This window comes from Corvus kubaryi, unplaced genomic scaffold, assembly GCF_017639235.1.
Source record: "Corvus kubaryi isolate FWS band 111438036 unplaced genomic scaffold, C.kubaryi_AGA036_p1.0 137, whole genome shotgun sequence".
NCBI lineage: Eukaryota > Metazoa > Chordata > Aves > Passeriformes > Corvidae > Corvus > Corvus kubaryi.
This window is the reverse complement of record NW_024580671.1, coordinates 13,294,324-13,315,353: the sequence shown is the minus strand read 5'-3', so window position 1 is coordinate 13,315,353 and position 21,030 is coordinate 13,294,324. Positions and strand designations below refer to the sequence as shown.

The following is a 21,030-nucleotide window of genomic DNA, read 5'->3' as shown; positions in this document are numbered from 1 at the left end:
ACCAGCTGGTAATTAATTCTTAATGAAAGCATTTGCTTGAAAATTATCATTTTCCTTTATTTTCTGTCTGTACCCTATGGGTGTCAGCAGCCTCTTCCCATGTTCTGCACTTCAGAAATGATGAACACATTTTAAATACTAAGCCCAGCCTGGATTTTTAGGGCTGTGTGCAACTACAGAAAGTTTCAAAGAGCTCTAGGAAATGGAAATGCACTAAAGAACTAACTAGTCCCTCAAGGCTCGGGCCAACAAATGCACAAACTTCACAGGACCTACTAGTCTGTGCTTCCAGGCTTGAGCTTTCTACCTACTTTCAGTATAATACACAGTTTCCCTTGGTGACTCATTTTGTCTGCACAAACCTCTGAAGGCTTTCTGCTACAACCACCCTTTCCTTTCTTACACATTGTGGTGTAAGGAGTCTCTTTAAACTTAGACCATTTCAGTCAAAGGGATGCTCCATGGGTCCTGGCCCTCTGACCTCACAGGAAAGGAAGATTTTTCTCTCCTGACCAAGCTATGAGGAAGCTTTGCAGATTAGGAAGGAAGAAGCTGTCCTCGAGGAAGCCCAAGCTACTGTACAGGCAAGAGACCCACCAAGGAAGGAGAACCTAATGCTCAAAGCCAAACCTAGTGGCTAGCCTTCCATGGTACTTCCATGACCTCCTACAGGTCCTTATAGGACCAGAAAGAGACTGTATTCCTGGTTTTCAATGATTCAAGTGCTATTTGAAGCCTGGAAACAGCCTTAATCTTCCCAATAAGGGTCAGAGGGAGGTTCCTGCAGGCTGACAGAGGTAGGAGCTCCTGGGCAAGATGCCCTACTCCTACTGGCTGGGCAAAGCTCGTGCCCATGGAGAGGTGCTACCGCTGCCCACTTAGTCTCTCCTAGCTCCATGTGAAAGCAGGAAGGAAAGGCGGAGCCATTTTAGCTGAGCCATGAAACAAGCACAAGTTACAATGATATATATCTGTAGCTCTTGTTACTGTTATTCCTGACATAATACATCGAATTTCACAGGAAACTATGGCAAGATTCTGGAGAGAGATGCTTTCCTTTTTGAATGTGAACTGCTATTCAGTGTTTGGAGTCTCAATGGAAGTTTCCTTCAGAAAGAAAAAACAATGTTAAAGTCAGATATTTATCTGGCTTTTGTTCCTTTTATGTACAAAGGCTAAAACCAAAGTTATCAAAAAAGGGCCAACACCTTATTCTCAATTTTAAAATCCTTGCAGTGGAATTGTCATGGAAAGGTGTCTCTGGCTATTGATTTTTTATGAGGCTACGTGCCTAATACTTGCTGTGCCTATTTCCTTGCTTTTCTGATGTTTCTTTCTCTGCCTGTGACAGTTTTGCGGCTTCTTTTCACATCTACCTCCATCAAACAGTGTCCACACCTCTTTTTTTTCAGCCCAAAAAACCCTTTTTTTTATCTGGGGTGTTTACAATGGTGTATATTGCTATGATCTTGGCATGGCTCTTTTTTTCAGCTGTCTAATTCCATGAAGGAGCTTTGCTGTTTCCTATACTTTATTCTGAATGAAAAACAGCTGTTGCAAACAACACCTGCAAGGAGATTTTGTCCAAGCCTTAGCATAATGCACCCTCACCCTCATGGAAAGCATCTTTCAGAATGAAATTCTGGCTTTCAGATTTGACCTTTACAAGATTCTGAGGAGCTCAGAAATAAACTTTTTGCATTAGTTGGGTATATCAAAGGTAAAAGGTCAGACTATGGAGTCAGAAACGTTGTTCTACAAAAAGAACTATAAAACCAGGTCAAAACACTGTACCATGTGACTGCAGGGCAGGCATTGCAGCTGGTCTGCGAACTGCACACATGGAGCTGGGGGTAGTTCAGCAACTCAGTTCGTTCCCCTCATGACCGTGGGAGACTCTTGTCTTAAACTGGGCTTCTTTGTCCATGAACCAACCCATCAGCACATCAATCCCAGCTCACAGCCAGATGTGCCTGGCTGTAATTTTAAAGAGCAGTGCTTTCTGATGTTCTTTGCATCTCATTTGCACATTTGGGTGTCTCTTGCACATCACAGAGCACCACTGTACCTTATCACTGGAAGGCCACACCAGGAGGAATATCCCCAGAAATATCTGGGGAAAAGTATGTTTGGGACTCTCTGTGGGACCAGGAGAGTTGTGTCTCTAAGGGCAGAAACATCACAAACATGTGAAGGATGATTTTCAAGGTCCTAAATAAAGACTCATGCCTGTAAGGGATGAAAAGGGGCCAGATTTCCCTCCCACCAACATAGAGGTGAGCTCCACCAAGGACTATGCCCCTCCTCTGCCCCCGCTAACAGAGAGATGGATGGATTTACACACTCCTGAGAAATGGGATGGGAAGGTTTAAAGTTCCCATCTCCACCCTGAAATATTGGAGCTATCTTCTCCGCCCTCCAGACTAGAGTAATGGGGTCTCTTTTTTCTGACTTGAACAACTTCCCGTGTCATAAGCCAAGCCCAAAAAGTGAGATGGACTGGAGATTGGAGGGCGGGGGTGTGGTGGGTGGTGGTGATGTCAGCAGGAGCTCCTTGCTGCAAATGCAAAGGGTAGGTCACTACCAAGGCAGCCCACTGCTGGTCTGTGTGCTGAGCTAAAACGCCATGTTCTCCTTGTCCTCCTCCTCTTATGTATGACCTTGTCTTACAAAGGTCTTGCCAACAATCAAAATATAAACATGCACTGGAAAACCTGAAAGAAGTTAATAGTGTTGCATCCCCAGGTAGCTGCAACATGTGTGTGTTGTTCTTAAGAGCTGCCAGTCACATTTGGAAGGAGAAAAATCACCGTGCAGGGGCAACCAAATCCAGCATGGAGCAAGACATCCATATTCAGTGTCTGAGAGTAAAACCAGATACAATATATTTAGTGGTAGAGATGCATCACTGACAGAAATTATCAGGGAAATTACTTTATAGAAGTTTCATTCTCTATTGTAAATGATGTAAGTACTGCATAAATAAGATAGATTCGTTTGTATCGCACATGCACAAAGGCTGCTGTTGAAAAAACTTCTACATTTGGACACTAACTGCAGTTACATTAAAAAGCACTATTTTCACCATAGGACCCTTGCTTGGAACCCATTCAGAGAAGAAAGTGTTCAGTGTTTTGCTTTAGCTACACTATCCTGCCTCTACTGTGGTCCATGTGCAGGGCTGTGTTCAACTTACCTTCCTGGGGCTCTGCTCTGGCACTTCTCCTCTGAAGTGAATCTGTCACAAGCACTTTTTCTTAAGGCATCCAAGGTAGGGCTCTAATATTATTTTATTTTAGCTAACTAAGGCTCCATTCCTGAGAACACTATACATTATAGTATATACAATATACAATATTGTACATATTTATTTCCAATTGTCCATACATACACAGTTGTAGACCTTTTTGTCCACATAATAATTATGTGTAATTACGTTACTGTTGTTGCTGCTGTTGTTATTTTTCCATAAGACTTGTGGGAAAAAAGGAACATGACTCTGTCTTATGGAGTGTAAACTAAAGTACATACACTGTGTAAACCCACTAAGAATGTGCAGACAGCCAACATTTGGCATTTCCTAAATTTTTCTCAATTAAAATCACAGCCATTTCATGTTGTTTAATTATTTTTAATGTCATTTTAGAAAGAGTGACAAATAGAGTAGTTTGACATGCCACATTCCTACAGCCAAGCCAAGCTGCTTCTGCTTAAATATTTGCACCAGAAAACAATGGATTATTGAAAACAATTTTAACAGAATAAACATAATTAATTTAGTCATGCCCAGTTAAGGGAGGGAGTTTAAGAGAAACTGATGTTTGTGGTTTAGGCATGGATAATTTAGAAGGAAAGCAATCTCCTAGCAAAAAGTAAATAAAGGTTGGTGAGCCAGGCCTAATATTAGACTTCGCTTAAATAGCTCATGTACAGTTGCAGTTGGAGTGAATGGCCAACAACAAAAGAAAACACTTAAGTGAATGCAGCCTCCGTGTGGGTCCTGAGGTGTAGTGAAGGGGCCAATTCACACTGCACCCTTCCCATAAAGAGATTAAATCTATGTGGCAGTATTTACTGTATCTGCTTAGAAACTGAACATCATAATTGATGCAGTACAAAAATATGATGGTGAAATTGCAAATAAATAGGTATTGAAGGTGCAGATACATGTTCCTGAGGTGAAATTTTGAGTTAATTTAAGCAGAGTTGATTTTCTTCTCTCTTGTTAGCAGTAAAAGGCTGTAACTCTATCCATGGCTCTGCAGGGCACCCACAAAATCGATCAGTGCAGAGGTGAACTCTTCGCTGGAGCTGTGGTTACTGAAAACCATCAGCTGCTTTCAGGCGCATCAAAGTTGCTGATGGCAATACAAATACAGTAAAAGCATCCCAGGTGTTCTGACAGGATATCACATAGCAGGGAACCAACTTGTCATTCAACAGCAGCTCCCACAAATGTGTTTCTGTGTTAATGTGATTAAATGGGCTAGCCAGGTTAGCCAGAGTGCCCCAAACAGCCTGAATTTACTGAACTCATTCCCTTTAAATTCATTTTGAAAGGGCCACAGCAATCATATAATTTACTTTCTGTATACTTCAGTATAATGTGGAAAATAATATGCAGGGCCATTTTGGGTTGCAAGGGCTTACTGGCTTAGAGAGAGAGCAACTAATCAAGAATGCTACCATTTTATGTAGTTCCTGGACTGGCTGGCTGGCAGCTAGTCAGCTCATATCTTCAGCAAAATAAGATCAAAGCTGTTCACACCCTTCTGTGCATTGGCAGTGATCTGTCACATCTCCGCACTGTAACATCAGATCTAACAGAAAATATTATTATGGTATTTGATTTTGAATTCTCCTAATTTCCTGTTTATCTAATATTATTCCTTCAAAATGGAAGGTCAGAAAAGTAAGAATCAAGAAACAGGAGCTGTAGTCACCTGGTGTCTCAGACACAAGTTTGAGAATGGTCACATCTGTAAATGGGACAGAAGATTTCTTGCTTTGAAATTTTAATTTCCAACAGCAACAAGCAGAGTTGCTGTTCACAGAGCAATCACCATGACTTCAAACTGCAGATCTGGAAAACTGTTGCAAAGTGTTAAATAGATTTTCTGGTACTTTGCAGGATCACAGTATGGACTTTGTCACTTCATGATTACCATCATTCTGGACCCTGTGGTTAGGCATGTTGTTTCTCTAAGGAACTAGATGGGTATAGCACCTTACAGAAGGAAACTAAATTTTGGATGGAAGGGGAATTGTGACAACCTTTACCTGGAAAAGTTTAAGCCACAGACAAGCATTAAAATTCACTCTGACTTGAATACGATGCCTGATGTGAAGATGTTTCTGCTGCAGCCTATGGTGGTCACAATGAAGAGAAGCCTTAACACAGCAGCCTGATGAACACTTCTGCTTTTCCTTAGAGGAAGTCAACAAGTTCCCCCTCAGCATTTTTAGCCTTTGATCCTACAGTGCTTGAATCCAACTAGCTGCTTTCAGGAGCCTCAGTCAGGAAAAATCCTCATGCTATTTCTTGTACATTTTTACCCACAACCCACAACCAACCACAACTTTCTGAGTACAAGGTAGTGGCACAGTCACACCTTTAGGCTGACCAGCTACTGCTGGTTTTCACCTCAACCATCAAGCTTTGAAAGCTGAGTGCTTTCAAAGACTTTTATTTCTTATTCATGTAATTTTATGTGCCTGCACTTGGAGGTGTGCTAGACAGGAGAACAAGGTTCTGTTTCATTCCTCTTTATCTCACTCCTGAGTTTCTCTGGGTCATAAGTCAGAGGGACCTTGTTAGTAAGATGTCATTTCACATCTCAGTTGTGAACATGTTCATGTAAAGCCACATTCTGTGCTTGTTTATCCTCTGCAGTTCTGGTGGTGTCACTGGGGATTTGATGGAGGAAATAAGGTCGGGATGCAGCTCTTTGACATCAATTCTGTTGAATTTATTCTGGCAAAAAAAGCTCGTGGGCTTCCTCCTCCTAATACCCCATGCAATGGAAGGAAACATATGCTCCTCCAAGTGACCATGGAAACTGGTGCCTTGGTTTCCAAGGTAATTTTCTGGCAAGTGGCCGAAGGAGGAAGCATTAACAAAACAGCATCCTGGGCAGCAGAAAGCATCCACATTCCTGGCGATGCAGCAGCCTGCACTGAGGAGGACAAAGCCACAGAGACAAACAGAAAGCTCCTAATTTTAAAATCACTGTAGGTCAAACACCTGGCAAAGGATGGGTAACTTAGTCTGTGGTCCCAGCTTCCTCACACAACTCTCTATTTCCTTTTCTGCTTCTATTTGGTGAATGAGATCGGTCTTACCCAACTAACATCTTAAGGCTCATATAATCTCATTTTCAATAGAAAAAAAAAAGCAAAATAACAAAAAGAGACAAAAGAGACGCTGCTTAAAACTGACTCATACCTTGAGGTAAGGAAATTTTCACACTCTGTGTATATGTATATATGTATATATGTGTGCGTATATATATATGTATATATGTGTGTGTGTGTATATATAGACACATATTTAATGCTTCATAGTAAATAAGAGTGGTTTTCTTCCTTGCCATTTGCAAGACATGGAAGACAGGTGAAGAAAGATCCATTTCTCTTTCAAGTACAATAAAGATACTTTGCAGAGCATGTGAGTATTCCTCCTGGGGCTCCAAACCAGCATACAGCAAGACCCCTCCTTCACATTCTTCAGGAGGACCAAAACTCTCCTTGTCTGCTTGTCAGTGTAATTCCTTCTTGGAGTAAATTTGACATACAGTGAGGTGCAACATGACACAACAAAGTGGAGGAGGAGGAAGGACTGGTGACGAGATCATTTCCTTTTGAAGCAGAGGGGAAGAGGAGTTGATACAGGCAGATACATGTGCTCCTCCAACTCCTGTGCAAGCATTAAAGCCTGTCACAGAATGCTCTCGTCATCTTTTGTGGAGTCTACTGATTTATACACTTACATGACCACAAGCCAGTACAGACATAGCATCTAACAGTGGAAAAACCCAGCAACAGAGATGTTACTGAATTTCAGATGAAAATTAAGACCATCCCCAGAAGAAGAGCGACCCATCCTGATAGAAGAAGTCTGATTGGGAAATAAAAGAAAACCATTTAAGTGTTAAGTATTTTCATGTGCAATTATGTTCATGCTTTCAGCTATAAGTAAAGCCTTATGAAGTTTGATTGGCAGGTTTTCATTACTGCTAGAAGGTCCGGTTCTATCCCTGCAGGACACAGTTATTGACAAGTTATTTTAAGAATGTTTCATGGCCACAGGATAAAACCAAATTATCCTTAAAAGTGCTGAGAAGTATTTTGACATTAAGTCATTTACCTAATGGTGGGATTTATTTCAGAATTCCTTTTTCTTCCTCTCTTCAACTTTTAATGGAAAACCTGTGCTTGCAAGTGGCGGGGGAGATGTACAACAGCAGTAACTGAAAGCACTTTGCTTACCACAAACACAGAGCTTTACTGAAAGCACGCAGAAGAAGCACTTGCTTATCCCACTGGAATTAAGAGTTAAAATGAACACTGGCTGAAGTGTTGGATGCATCAGCCACCACAGTAAGAGGAGATGATGACAATGAGAGGAGAGGATGTAACCTGCATGAGTTACTGCCAAGAAAACCCCTTCAGACCTTATCATTGAAAAACATATTTTTCACTAGATAAATTCAGGTTTTTCCTGAAAAAATATCTATGCCACTGATAATGGAGCAGTAAGTTTGCTACACACATTGCTAAGTGGCTTCTACAGAGTGAAGCTCCCTCAGTTACTCAGGGAAGATTGTCTAAGTAAGCCAACATGGAAATGGAAAGGCTAACAAAGTATTTATATTAAAAATAAAATATCATGGCTTCTATTAACAAATTTCTGGAAACATACTCTTGTTTTAATGTATGTTTTTGTGGCAGCTGAAGAAAAAACTGTACTATTACCACAATACTCTGGTCACTCTTTAACTTTTCCAGTAACTTTTATCTCCTTATGTTCCAAAATTCACAAACAATTTTATCTTTCCAGGACATACAGCTCTTATTTGAAATTAGGACAACTGTTAAAGACTTCATTGAAAGATTTTTTTTTTCTTGTAGTCTGAACACTCAGCTGTGGTTGTGTCATTTCCACGCTGGCTTACCTCAGGCGTTTTTCCCTGAGTAACTGAGAAAATGCCACTGTAAAAAACACTTAGCAACAAGTGTAGTGAACTTACTTATCCTTTACTTTCCCAACCAGAGTGTACCTGCACTTGGACGCAGTAACGAAGCACATTATTCAAATTAGTTTAACCATTTCAGTGGGGTTCAGGTCAGTACGAAATGCAGCTCTTAGCATTTTTTCAGAGCACTAAGACAAAACCTGTTGGCTGCCCTACAGGTGTGGGCCGTAACTTCCCTAGCAGTCAAACACAACGCCCAGATACCACAGCTGGTTCAGAGCAGCTTAGTGTACCCCAGCAACCCGCGCAGGTCCTAGGCCCGGCTTTGAAAGGCCTGGTCACGTTAGTCGCGTAGCTCACCTGGACTAAGTAACACACATGGGTGACTGTGCCTTCCCCACGACTTACCTATGTCAATGCTGTAGTCTGTGCGCACTTGCAGGGCAAGGCAGGATGACTGAGAATATATCCTCTCTTGAAGAATGAGTAAGATTTGCTACAGTCATTTCCTGTGACTTAGAGATATCCAGAGACATGGGACTATTTTTTTTTTTGCAGTAGAATTAAAATATCATAAAACTGGTACAGCTCACCGCCAATAAAATGATTGTCATTGTTCATGATTCACTTTTTGAGATAAGCTCATTATCTCCCTGAAGTTAAATATTCTGAACTACCAAAGTTCAGATATTTGTGTTAGAAAAATAGAAGTATTTGAACTCTGAGTCTATTATTCTAAGATACACATTGGCCATGTATATACCTTTCCTAAGATTTAAAAGCTTGGTATTAAACAGCTTAGCAATATCAGACAAAAAGTTTGCCAGATGATTGCCATGTCTACTTCCCATACTAAGGACAGCTAGCGAAAGAAGGCAAAAGGAACACGTGGGTAGGAGTCAGCGGAAGACTTGGCAGCCCTTACGAGGCTTCTGCGTCAAGTAATTGCACACACCACTGGTCTGAGATCTGTTATTTATATCCTCTTTTATACATTGTAGCTCACATTTCCTTGGTAATTGCTATTACCCATTCACTTCAATAGAGGGCAAAAGAGACTGAAGTTGTCATCTCGGACTAGAAATTGCATGCAAGAGTGAGAATTAAGAAATCTGTGAGGATTACACGCAATTGGAAACATAACCAAGATAAAAGGAAAATACTAGAGCTGTACGGAATTTGGGTAATTTAATTTCACTTAATGCTTCACTGCTCTCCCTATCTGTGAATCATACTGAAATAAACACAAGAGCTTGAAGAAACAAAATGATCTCAAAACTCTTCACAGTCATTTTTCTCTAGACTTGAACAGATTGCAAACACTAACTTAACAGTACCAGGACAAATACATGGTGTGCTGAACTGGAAGTAGTTTCTTCTACATTTTCTTTTACTGATTTTTAATGCAGCAAATTTCTGAATAATTTGGTGCACTTAAGGGAATTTCTTGTGGGGAATGACCATTTTATTAAATAGATATGTATGTATTATTTATTATTTAGTTATTTAGTTTTTATCTTCTCTCTGATTTTATTTCTCCATTACAGCAGGGGCTTTGCATTTCAAATGATCTCTTTTCTGTTACTGAGTTTCAAAGTTTCAGTAATGGTGTAAAAGTCACCTGCTTTCAGACACAAAGGCACAATATCCCAGCAGTTATTAAAAAGTCTAATGTTTTATGAAATGTGAAATAGTAGACTTTGGTCCCTGGGATAATTACTTCTTTCATTCTGACTGAGAATGCAGAATAGAAAGACAGCTGTGTTCTCTGCTCTGCAATGAATCCCACAGTGATGAACAACTCCAACCCTTGTATCCTTAAAGAAATCCTCACACAGCGATACTTGTCTCCTGCTATTTTTCCCAAATTTGATGTGCACTGCTGTGACTTGCTGTAGTGGCCTTAATATCTTTCAATAATTGATAGCTTTCCCACAAAACTCCATCCAAGGCTTTTTTGAGCACACTTGACCTACCAGTCCTCCAAATCTTCTGAGTCTTTGCTTTCTAGATGCTCGTGGACTTTATTTTGCTAGGCCTGTGGTTTAGGCCATATGAATTTTGTCCCCTAGCAGTTTGCAGAAACCAAGAAAACACTCGTATTCAAAATTATCTTGAAAAATGAGAAAGAACTGATTGAATGAGGAAATATAATAAAAACAAGGGTAAAAATGTGCACTTAGGAACAAAAAATCAACTACAGAAATACAAAAAGGGAAACTGCCTGACAAAGAGCTCAGATACAGAAATTAATCTAAGAATTTATTGCAGAATGCAATAGAAATATGAGTTGACAACTGTGGAAAGACAAAAATAAAAATTGTTGTGGACATGTTAGAAGGAAAATCATGTCCAAAATGGTACAGCAATAGTATTCACTGTGGGTAAGTTCTTATTTGGAATACAGTATTTGTTGTTGAGCACTGTATATTCAAATAAAGGGTTAGGCAATGAAAGAAAGTGTACAGAGGTATTGACTTATAGTAGAAACATTAAGAGGGCAGAAATGAAGGATGAGTGGGTATAAATGCATAAGCACGATAACAATGGACTATATGCAATAAAAAAATGGGCTACATTCAAAAACAAGGACATAGTCCCCAACAGAAAGATCTAGGACTGTTTCCTGCATTTAGCATTCCAGTCAAACCAGACCACAGATTGCCTGTCAGCAAAAGACTACCTCTATCAAAAGAAGAAGGTAACATTACATCACATGCACCATTCCTTTTCTTTCTAGTCCATCTGTAGCACGGACTATGGCCTTAAGGAACTCAGACCAGACTTGCCTAAAATTTATGGAGGTGGAAATAAGCAGAAGTCTGATGTAAAAGAATCACGTCATTGTGATTTTTGATTCTTGGGTACAAAACACCTGTCCAAAAACTAGTTTGTCATTGCTCAAGGGATATGATGAGGATCTAATACCTGGCATGCCTTCACAGAATCACAGAATCATAGCATTACAAAATGGTTGAGGTTGGAAGGGACGTCTGCAGGTTGTCTTTTCCGTGCCCCCTGCTAATCAAGGACCACCTGTACTGTGTCCAGGTGACTTTTGAGTATCTCCAAGGATGGAGCTCCATGGCCCCCTGGTGCTCTGTGTTGTACAGAAGTGACCCTGCCCAGACCATCTGGACACTTACATGTTGGTTCTCGTAATTATGTGGATGTGAGAGTGTAAGTGAATGCAATCATTGAGAAAAGGACTGTGAGTGGGTAAAGCCAGTGTACTTAAGAGATTTTGTAAAATGATTATCACCTTCTCCTACCATAGATCCTCACACTGCGTTTTTTACACTAACTTGTAACAGAGAGAAAAGCACAGGCAGTGATACGTGCTGGAAGGCTGCAAGAACTGGATTTGTGTAATCTGGATGGGAAAAGCTTCAGAGGCATTAAGGTGATAGTTTTCCACATCTAATACATCATTATCAAGGGAACAACAACCAGCTGTTCTCACGGATGCTGGGAGAAGGACAAGAAGAAAACAGCTTCAAATGCTGCAAAATCATTTTGGCTGTGTATCAACAGGAGTGAAACTGGGGGCCTCGTAGACTCCCCACCAGACAATTTCAAGTTCATGATGGAAAATATTTGTCACCAGTGTCTGGATATGTTCAAACCTGCCTTACTGCTGGGGGCTGCACCAGACCAGTGACTGACAGCATGTTTCTGATGCTCAGTGCCAGATTCTTTGTCAAAGGCCCTGTGACAGAGCCCCTGGTGTCAGCCCAGATCCATGCCATTTAAAGACTTGGTGCCTGCGCCAGAATTTTGTCACCACTGGGCTAAACAATCTCTTTTACCCTCTTCCTGACCTATATGGTTACAGTTGCTATGAAACCCTTACCCATGCAAGCAATTTTTCCACTGGCTCCATGGACTGTCTCTGTTTCGCACTACCAGGAACATTAAAAGAGTTTTATTTCTTCAATAAAATTGAATACAGTCATGCTTGAGCTGGGGTGAGGATTAGTTAGCCTAACTTTTTCATTTCAGATGACTTTTGAAAAACTTGGCTAGAGTTTACCCAACTGCAGTTCTTTAAGCGGATCTTTTGCTATTATCCATCTGACAAAGAGATGGCAGCAGGGTGGTGTTGTTGCATTTTACTCTTCATTTACTTTTTTTCCCTTAATCTGTTTTTCAGGAGTAACAAAACTGAGCTTCTAAAGCTTTGGTGCTTTACCAAAAGTACACATGGAAATATTTGCATCTGGTACAAAGTTAAAAAAAAATAGCTATGCATTTTCCAACATACATGGATTTCCTGTGAATTTTACACACAATATTCCCCTCGGTTTTTAAGGTATCTGCAAATCTCAGCTCTGTAATCTGTGAAATCGAACATTCAGGTATTGAAGGCTGAATGAAGCCTACAAAATCTTCATGTTCCATAAATACTGGGAGAAATCTTTATGCTGGAAGCAGGAGGTAGATCCTCTACCTGTATTTTTACTAGCATCAAGTTAAAGAAACCCAACATTTTGTTAAAGCCTGGTTTTGAAGTGCTCTTCTTTTTTTAACTTTGATGTTTTTGGATTATATTTTCATTCATTAAATGTGAAAATGGGAAGTATGTAACCAAGGTAACAATGATGTCCCTGGAGAGTATCTGAGTGCACAAATCTCATGTCACCATTCTAAGCCAATCTGTACCTTGTCTGTAACAATCCCTGCCCTCTTCCCATTATTTATGAAAAAAGATCTCACCAGCCAGGACCACATTTTGGGGAGGACCTGCAAGGAAAGGGGGCAGAAGAATATTACACAGTACAGGTATGTAAAGATGTTACTGCAGCTGTGTGCCAGTCACATCAAAACCATGACGTGTCTGCAAATGAGTCATCTTGGAGTGAACACTCCTGGCTAGGAGCGACTAACTCACTCTCTCCCTGTAACCTCATGGAGTGTGAAACCTGACAAGGGGTCACAGCAGTAAGTAAGGCACATTCTTAGATGGTCAGAGGCAGATTGGATGTGTCACAGGGCAGCACACCAGCTTTCTAACTTAGGACAAAAAAGAACACATCTTGCTATGCATCATTACCCCCCACTGGGTATCCTCCCATCATATTGCCTTTTTTCTCTGGTTCTGCTCTGTGAGTCTTTCTTAATCTGAGTGAGAAAAATGCACAGTGTCAGATGGTGCAGATAATGATAATACTAGTGAGGTGTTATCCACACAGCAGAGCAGGAGCTTCTGTTCTGACAGTTTCACTCATGCCTTTGCAGACCACTTCTGTCTTTAAGCAACCTATGAGAGAAGGCCTTTGCCAAGCAGAGCTCTTTCAAAACTCTGCAATTAAATTTCTCAACTCATTTTTTGCTGCAAGTGCTTGCACTTAGATTTGCTGTAATGCCCAGCCCTGCTGTGACTCTAACCCACAGCTGACTGACAACAGATAACCATGTTAGGAAGCAACAAGCTTATCTGACAAATGGCTTTTCTTCCAGTTTCTTGTTTGTACACTTTAAACATCCTGGGTCCTGTGAGTCATTTTGGTATCAACAATAGGCTAGAGAGTGAGATTGCTTATAGGATTTTTACTGCTTTCTACAGGAAAAAAACCTCAAATGTTATCTTGTTCTTCTTATCTTTCTCTTTCCCCCATTTTGCTCCCCCATATTGCTCCCCCATTTCTTCAATCCATTTTTACAGTATTACTTCCATTTCTTCCCACTGTACAACCTCAGTCCAGTTCCTGTCTGGGTACTCATCCAGATGTCTTGCAGTTTTAGGAACCATTTACTTGCCCCTGGAACCAACACACGTGAGCAGATGAATATATTGCTGAGCACTCAAATCCCTTTTTATGAGCACTTCTGCCCCCGCAGCATTCCTGCATAGTGACAATTCTGCATTCTCTGTGCTGCAAAATTCTCCTAGGTTGTGTCTGGAGGCGAAGATGGAGATGAGGACAACCTCTTTCCTGTGAAATAGCCAACAACGAGTTGAATACATTACTAGAGCTCTAGCGATCGGCTTTTTATTCAGTCCTTGAGCATTCCTCCTTCAATTTCCATTACCTTTTCCAAATAATTCTACCATTACTTGTTGCTTTGGAGCTTTTTTGTGGATGTGGGCTTCACATTTTCAGCAGTGTTAAGCGATGGTGAGTCCTTCAATGCTTGGGCGCATATTTTGACACATTTTTCAAAGACCCAGCGCTTTAAGGAGCAAGGCGCTCCCGTTGCCCGCGGTGCCGCGGCTGGGGCGGGCGCGGGGCAGGGCCGTGCCCGGCGGGGCGGGGGCGGCCCCTCCTGCCGGGAAGGTGTCGGTGGCCGCCCGCCGCCCGCCCCCCGCCGCCGCTCCGCCCCCGGGGCTGGCAGGGGAGCGGGCGCGGGGCAGCGCAACTTCGGCAAGATGAATGTGGAGAACCAAGATGTGCTGCTGGATCTGGAGGGGGAGGAGGAGGAGGAGGAAGATGATGATAATGATGACGGAGAGATCGGTGAGTAGGTGGCTGGCTCGGAGAGGGTCCCGCCCGGACAGTGGGCTCACCCCCGGGGCGGCTGTGGCTCGGCGGGGGCTGCAGCCAGGGGAAGCCCCTGGTGGGGCCGGTGCCACGCCCGGGCTGTGGCCGGCCGGGACCGGGAGCGACAGGCAGACAGGGAGCCCGCACCGCCGCTCGCCTCCTTCCGCTAAAACTACCGATGGTTTTCCCGTGGAAAATACGGGATGTCTCTGTCCGTGCTGGCGGGTGTGTGCCAGGTGTGGCTGCCTCATGGAGCGCCGTGGCGATGGTCCTGCTGCCGTAGCATCGGCTAGGCGCAGTGGGAGAGAAGCAGCGAAAACTTTGCCTGTTCCTTTCCCTCTGACGGGAAGGAAACGCGTGAGAGGGGGCAGAAGCAGCACTTTGCAGTAAGTGCGACGCTGGAGACCTTCGGTGTCGCAGTGATCTCCCAGCACAGGCACAACCCGTGCCCGCTGCCTTGGTCCTTAGGAAAATGCAAACATGCGATCGCCTCCGCACGCCCCGGCGCTCCCAGCATCCCTTCTCTCCTCATGCTGCCTGACTGGCGTGCCTTAGCTTGACAGCGGAGCTGAACCGGAGAGTAATCACAGAACGGCTTGGGATGGAGGGACCTTGAAGATCATCCAGTTCCAGCACACCTGGCACGGGCAGGAACACCTTCGAGCAGACCAGGTTGCTCATAGCTCCATCCAACCTGGCCTTAAACACAACCAGGGATGAAGCACCCACAACTTCTCTGGGCAGCCTCTTCCATCCTCACAGTAAAGAATTTTTTCCTAATATTTAATCTAAACCTACCCTCTTTCAGTGACACGACTCCCTCCCCGCCAGAATGAGCAAACCAACAAAACAAAGTAAAATGTAAGGGGAAAATTGGCAAAGCAAAGAAAGATAGTAATCTTGCTGGGGTGGGGGGAAAAAGGCCTGTTGTGTCTGCCAGAAAAGCAGACAGTAACATGGACAAAGAATTTTAAATTCAAAGTGTTAGTCTTGTTCCAATGCCAGTAGCCCAGGACAATGACGTTGTATTTACTGTGGGAATGAATTCTATTAAAGTATTTCCAGAAAACAGCCTGAAAAGGGTTGTTTCTCAGCTGGTTCAGACTGAAGGGATCTGTTCATTTCATTGAGGAGACACAGATTTACTTCTGTTCAGAAGCTGTTTTTCAGCTGTAGTAGCCAAGATATTCTAAAGTCTTTTATTTCTAGTTAACTTGTTAAAATAAATCTAACGAATAAGTAATGCAGGCAAAAATCAGTTAGACAAGCAAATAGAAGCTGGATCTGTATATATAAATTTTATAAATAAAAAAGGTTTCTGCTCATTATTGTTCAAAAGGTTGTGAATGTGTTAACAGAAAAGCACATAATTTTGATTGTTTTTTAGTGTTGAGTCTGAATTTCTGCATTTGTAAAAAATTCTAGTGGCATTAACTTTCTCTAATACTCTAATTGCCTCCAAATACTAATCTTTAATAATGGTAAATACAGCCTGCCACATTTATTCAGTTAGCTCACTCCAAAAGTGTATAAAGTTTGAGCCTCGCCCCATGTCTGTGGAAAGCAGGGAATGTCTTTCCTCCAACATTATTAGCCTTTGTTTCAGATGGGAGTATCCCTTGACTTACAGTAATAGTCCAAAGACAAATTCAATTTTCCATATGAAGTGAGGCAAAGGTATTGTTTGACTCCACTCCCTGAATTTAAAGGGTGGATCAGCACTGCAGTGTTAATCAACAGCTGTCTTTTCCATTCTTCACCCCAGAGAAAAACTGAATTGTTTCCTACTCATAACTCTTTATCCAGCTTGGGGATAGTTCAGCTTTCAGAGCCAGCAAGTCATGAGCTTCATATACTGGATACAGCAGTTTGGAACAACTCATCTTATGTGGCAAAATTGCCTAAAAATTGTGCACTGATGATTTCATGAGTTGTTATGCAAAGCCTGTTACGCAGCGCCTGGCTTTGTCATATTTGCTACTCTTGCAAAATGCATGTGTAACTGTCTTAAGGTTTTTATGTTAGCTATAATTACAGGTATAATTTACAAGTCTGACAAACTTGTAAATCATCCATTTACCTCCAGTTTTTTTGTACCACTTGCATCTGCATTTTTCGCAAGGACATCATCCCTGGTTCAGGAAGTAAGCAGGATTTCTGAACTCTTTCCAGTTCTATTCAGGATCAATCCAAAGTGCTTGTAGCTCATCAGAAAAGCATTATTATGGAATATTGAAGTTGTAGTCATGGCACATAAAGGGAGGGATCTGTCTCATTCTGGCACACAGTTGGTTTTGGTTATCCACGCTGATGACTAGCAAACCACTCATGTCAGAAGCATTATTAGGCAGGCGTCCAGAGAAAGAGCTGTACTCAAAAGTCCTAGTCCTCAGGGAGGTACCAGAGCTGCTTTGCCTGTTCTACAGAGCTTTGAAATGAATTGTTCGGGTCAGAATTGTGTTTGGGGAAGAAAGCCTTGTCCTAAGGTTAGACTTCTTGATAAGTTGAAATGTTTTCTTTCTGATACTTAGGCAAGATGGGAAACTTTTTCATTTGGAGTCAGGCTGTTTTCAAGAGGATTGTTACATCAGTGGCATCCTTTTTTTTTCCATAAATCATGAAGTTTTTCTTTTCCTGGTGCAAACATAACACCATATTGAAATTGGTTTGCTTGTGTTTGAGGATTTACAGAATATTTACTTTCCAGAAAAATTAACTTATGCAGACAATATCCAGAGGCATCCATCCTGACTAAATATCCCACAAGAAATACTTTTGTCTTCATAGGAGTATGTTAGCAACTTGCTTACTCTTTGTGGTCTTGGTTTTACTCAAATGTCCTAGTATATCCTAGTTGTTCTTTGAGCCTTGAGTGTACACCTTCCCACCTTTTGACCCTGCTGCAATAATGACCAGACCATGCTTTATAGATGACCAAGAAAAGGATGTTCACATGTCAGACTTTCTCTTCTCATGCAATGTAGATATGCTGAGGAGGATTCAGGGAGAATTCCAGCTCTTCTTTCTGAAAAGACTTTCATGCTGTTGTTCAGGACACATTTTTAGCATCTACAATAAAATGTACTACAGTACTGGTTTATTCAAGCAACATTAATTGTGGAGTCACAGCCTAAAATAACCAGTGTTGTTCAGCCCACTGTACGACTGGAACTCTGCCCTAAGGGGTAATGTTGTAATCCAAATTGTGTAGACTAGCCATAGCTATTCTTCACCTCATTACTTTTGCTCACTGTTCTGTTCTCTGCTTGTTTCCTCATGGAATGAACTGCATTTAGTCATGCTGCCTGCCTAGAGTTTTTATTTTTTCCTATTCAATAGCTTCAATAACTTGATGCTTCTTGTATCACCCTACAAATATTACTGATATCATATACTGTACTCCAATATGAAAATATACCATACTAACAGTGTCCTCCAAATTATTCCAGTTTGCCTTCATGATGCATAAAATGGGGAATTCTCTACAAAAGTCTTCTAATGGCAATGGAAAGCCTGAACAGTTGAATTCTTTTTTTGAGAAGTGTGGCTTTGTCCTGCAATTTATGAAATACAATCCCCACCTCTGGAAAGGGGCAGTAAGTGCAGGGGCCAGATCTCATAATTTTTTAACATGCAAGTCTTTATAAGCAGATTTTTTTAAAAAAAGTAGTTCTGTTTCTGAAAGGACATTTTCTTCCTTTTCAGTCTACCTACAGTAGTGAGTAAAACTGCTCCAGTCTTCTCTTTTTGCACCTGGATTTCTTCTCTTTAGCTTCTCAGACTTGCAATCAGCCTAAAAATGATTGGGGCACGTTGCGATTTCCCACTCTCCTGAAAATGGCAATGAGCTGTCTGATGAGCTGAGAATCAAGAATTTCTGCTGCCTGTGTTCTGTTTGTGACACCGTTCTCGTTCAGGTACATCTCGTGTGTGTATGTTCCTGCAGGAACAAGCAGGAATGCAGATGCAGGGTCTCATTTATTCTGAGTTACTATTGGGGCAGTGAGAGACTCTTCCTGGTGAGCTGGGACTTGCACAGGTCCAGAAAACACTGGTCTGTTACACTGGTCAATATCTAAACTACTTCTCATGCCTTCATGTCCTTTCTCTTATATCTGTTACACTGATGGTTTACCTACATTTCTTCGTCTCTTCATACTTCAGTAATTTTACCTCCTGAATTTCTGCCACTTCACTTTCGCAGAATCCTGGCCACAGATGAGTGCACAATCCAAGCCACACAGTGACATCAATGAAGTATGGTTCCATTTGAAAGTACACTGCTGGTACCACTCACTTTTTAATGCTAATTTAATGATTTTTCTGCAAAACTCCTAAAAACCAAAGGGTAAGGATATAAATATTTAATTACAATATAATTACGAGTTTGCAGCTATTTATAATTCATAAATTCTGGAGGAGAGCAGAGAATCAGGCAAGAATTTGGGAAACTTACAACCCTCACAAATGTACCTGATTTTAATCTATTTTTAAAGGTTTTTACCATACCTGAATTCCCAGTTCTCCATGAAAAACTTCCTGTTTTGAAACTTCCTATCAAAGTGAAAGTATACTTTGTTCCTGTATTTTTAATTTAGCGGTACTGAACATATGAGTGAATTTTACAGGTAAGTCTGCAAAGTGTAGGAGGACTTATCTGCCACTGTATCAGCTTGTGCCATTTGCACAACTTTAATAGTAATAGTTTTGTTTCTTTTCCTGGTTATTAAGTAATAAATTTTATGGTGGATATTTATCACAAGTCACTCCCTGAAATTTTTACTCTATTTAAACAAGCCAGAAGTTCCTTTAAGAGGAAAAATACTCTACACTTTTATACTCAACAACTTAAGATTTTTTAAAATGACTTTTCAAGCATTATCACTTGTAAAAAAGAAAACTCGTTAAAATCAATATGTAGGAAAAAGCCAGAGTTTTGTTACTTGGTATAGAACTCCAACGGGTCTGTAGTGTTACAGTTACTGAAAGTAATGCAATCAAAAGCTCACAAAAAGCTGTCTTAATATCAGTTGATTTCTGCTTTATGCAGTATATCAAAGTGCAGATAGAGAGCTTGAATTTTTGAAGAGACCAGAGATGTGGAAGATGTACACATGCTATAACAGATGTTGCGTTTCCACACAAAAGGACCTTTCAAGAGTAATTAGAGAAGCATTATTAATAAGATCTGTTACTATATACCTGGGAAATTCTCAAAATCATAGAATGGGTAAGATTGGAAGGGACTACAGTTAGCCATTGATCCAACCTCCCTGCTCAAGTAGTGTCATCCTAGAACACGTTGCACAGGACCGCACCCAGACAGTTCTTGAATATCTCCAGCGAGGGGAACTCCACAACCTCTCAGAGTAATCTGTTTCAGTGCATGGTCACCTGCACAGTAAAGAAGTTCTTCCTCATATTCAGGTGGAACTCCCTGTGCATCAGTTTCTGCCCATTGCCTCTTGTCCCATTGCTTGGAACCACCAAGAAGAGCCTGGCTTCATCCTTCTGACACCTTCCCTTCAGATACTCGTAGACATTGGTGAGGTCCTTTTTCAGTCATCTCTTCTTGAGGCTGAGCAGGCCCAGGTCCCTCAATCTGTCTTTGTAGGAGAGATGGTCCATTCCCCTGATTGTCTTTGTCACCCTCTGTGGGACTCACTCCAGGAGCTCCACGTCTCTCTTGTGCTGAGGAGCCCAGACCTGGGCACAGCATTCCAGATGTGGCCTCACCGGGGCTGAGGGGCAGGACCACCTCCCTTGACCTCTTGGCAATGTTCTTACTAATTGCACTCCAAGACACCATTGGCCTCCTTGGACACGAGGTCACACTGCTGGCTCATGGACAGCTTGCTGTCCTACCAGGACCCCCAGGTCCTTCTCCACAGAGCTGCTTCCCAGCAGGTCAGCCCTGAGCCTCTGATGGTGCAGGGGTTATTCTTCCCCATGTGCAGGACCTTGCATTTGCCTTTGCTGAATTTCAGACAGTTTTTCTTTGTCCATCTGTCCAACCTGTTGAGATCCTTCTGCAGGGCTGCACAGCACTCTGGGGTGTCCGCCACTCCTCCCAGCTTAGTGTTGTCCATAAAGTTATCATCTTTATGTCATTCAATAAAGTTGTTGTCATTCAAATCACCTCATCCTAGTGTTTCCTCGTACCTGCCAATTCCTAGGAAATGATGGGTTGCATGCTGTGCACTTAAAGTCTAGTTTGCCACTAGGCATGTGGCAAACCCCAAGCGGAATCCGATACTAAAATGGGTGGTTTCTGCTGTGATTAAAAAGAAAGAAACAAACAGAAGTGTGCTTTTGTTTTACATGGCATGAATTAAATAGTCTGGTACCCCCTT

General features: G+C 41.7%; 1 protein-coding gene across 5 annotated transcripts in view; it reads left to right on the top strand.

The window, feature by feature from the left end:
* Positions 1-14,498: 14,498 nt before the first annotated feature.
* The window catches only part of ANO6 (anoctamin 6), a 67,171-nt gene continuing 60,639 nt past the window's right edge, over positions 14,499-21,030 (top strand). For 2 of the 5 annotated variants that reach the window (XM_042017919.1, XM_042017923.1), the window contains exon 1: positions 14,499-14,653. In XM_042017919.1, the coding sequence (XP_041873853.1) occupies positions 14,566-14,653 (88 nt within the window). In that variant the 5' untranslated portion in view covers positions 14,499-14,565. The remainder of the gene's footprint in view (positions 14,654-21,030) is intronic. The other 3 variants (XM_042017920.1, XM_042017918.1, XM_042017921.1) reach the window with 2 other exon arrangements.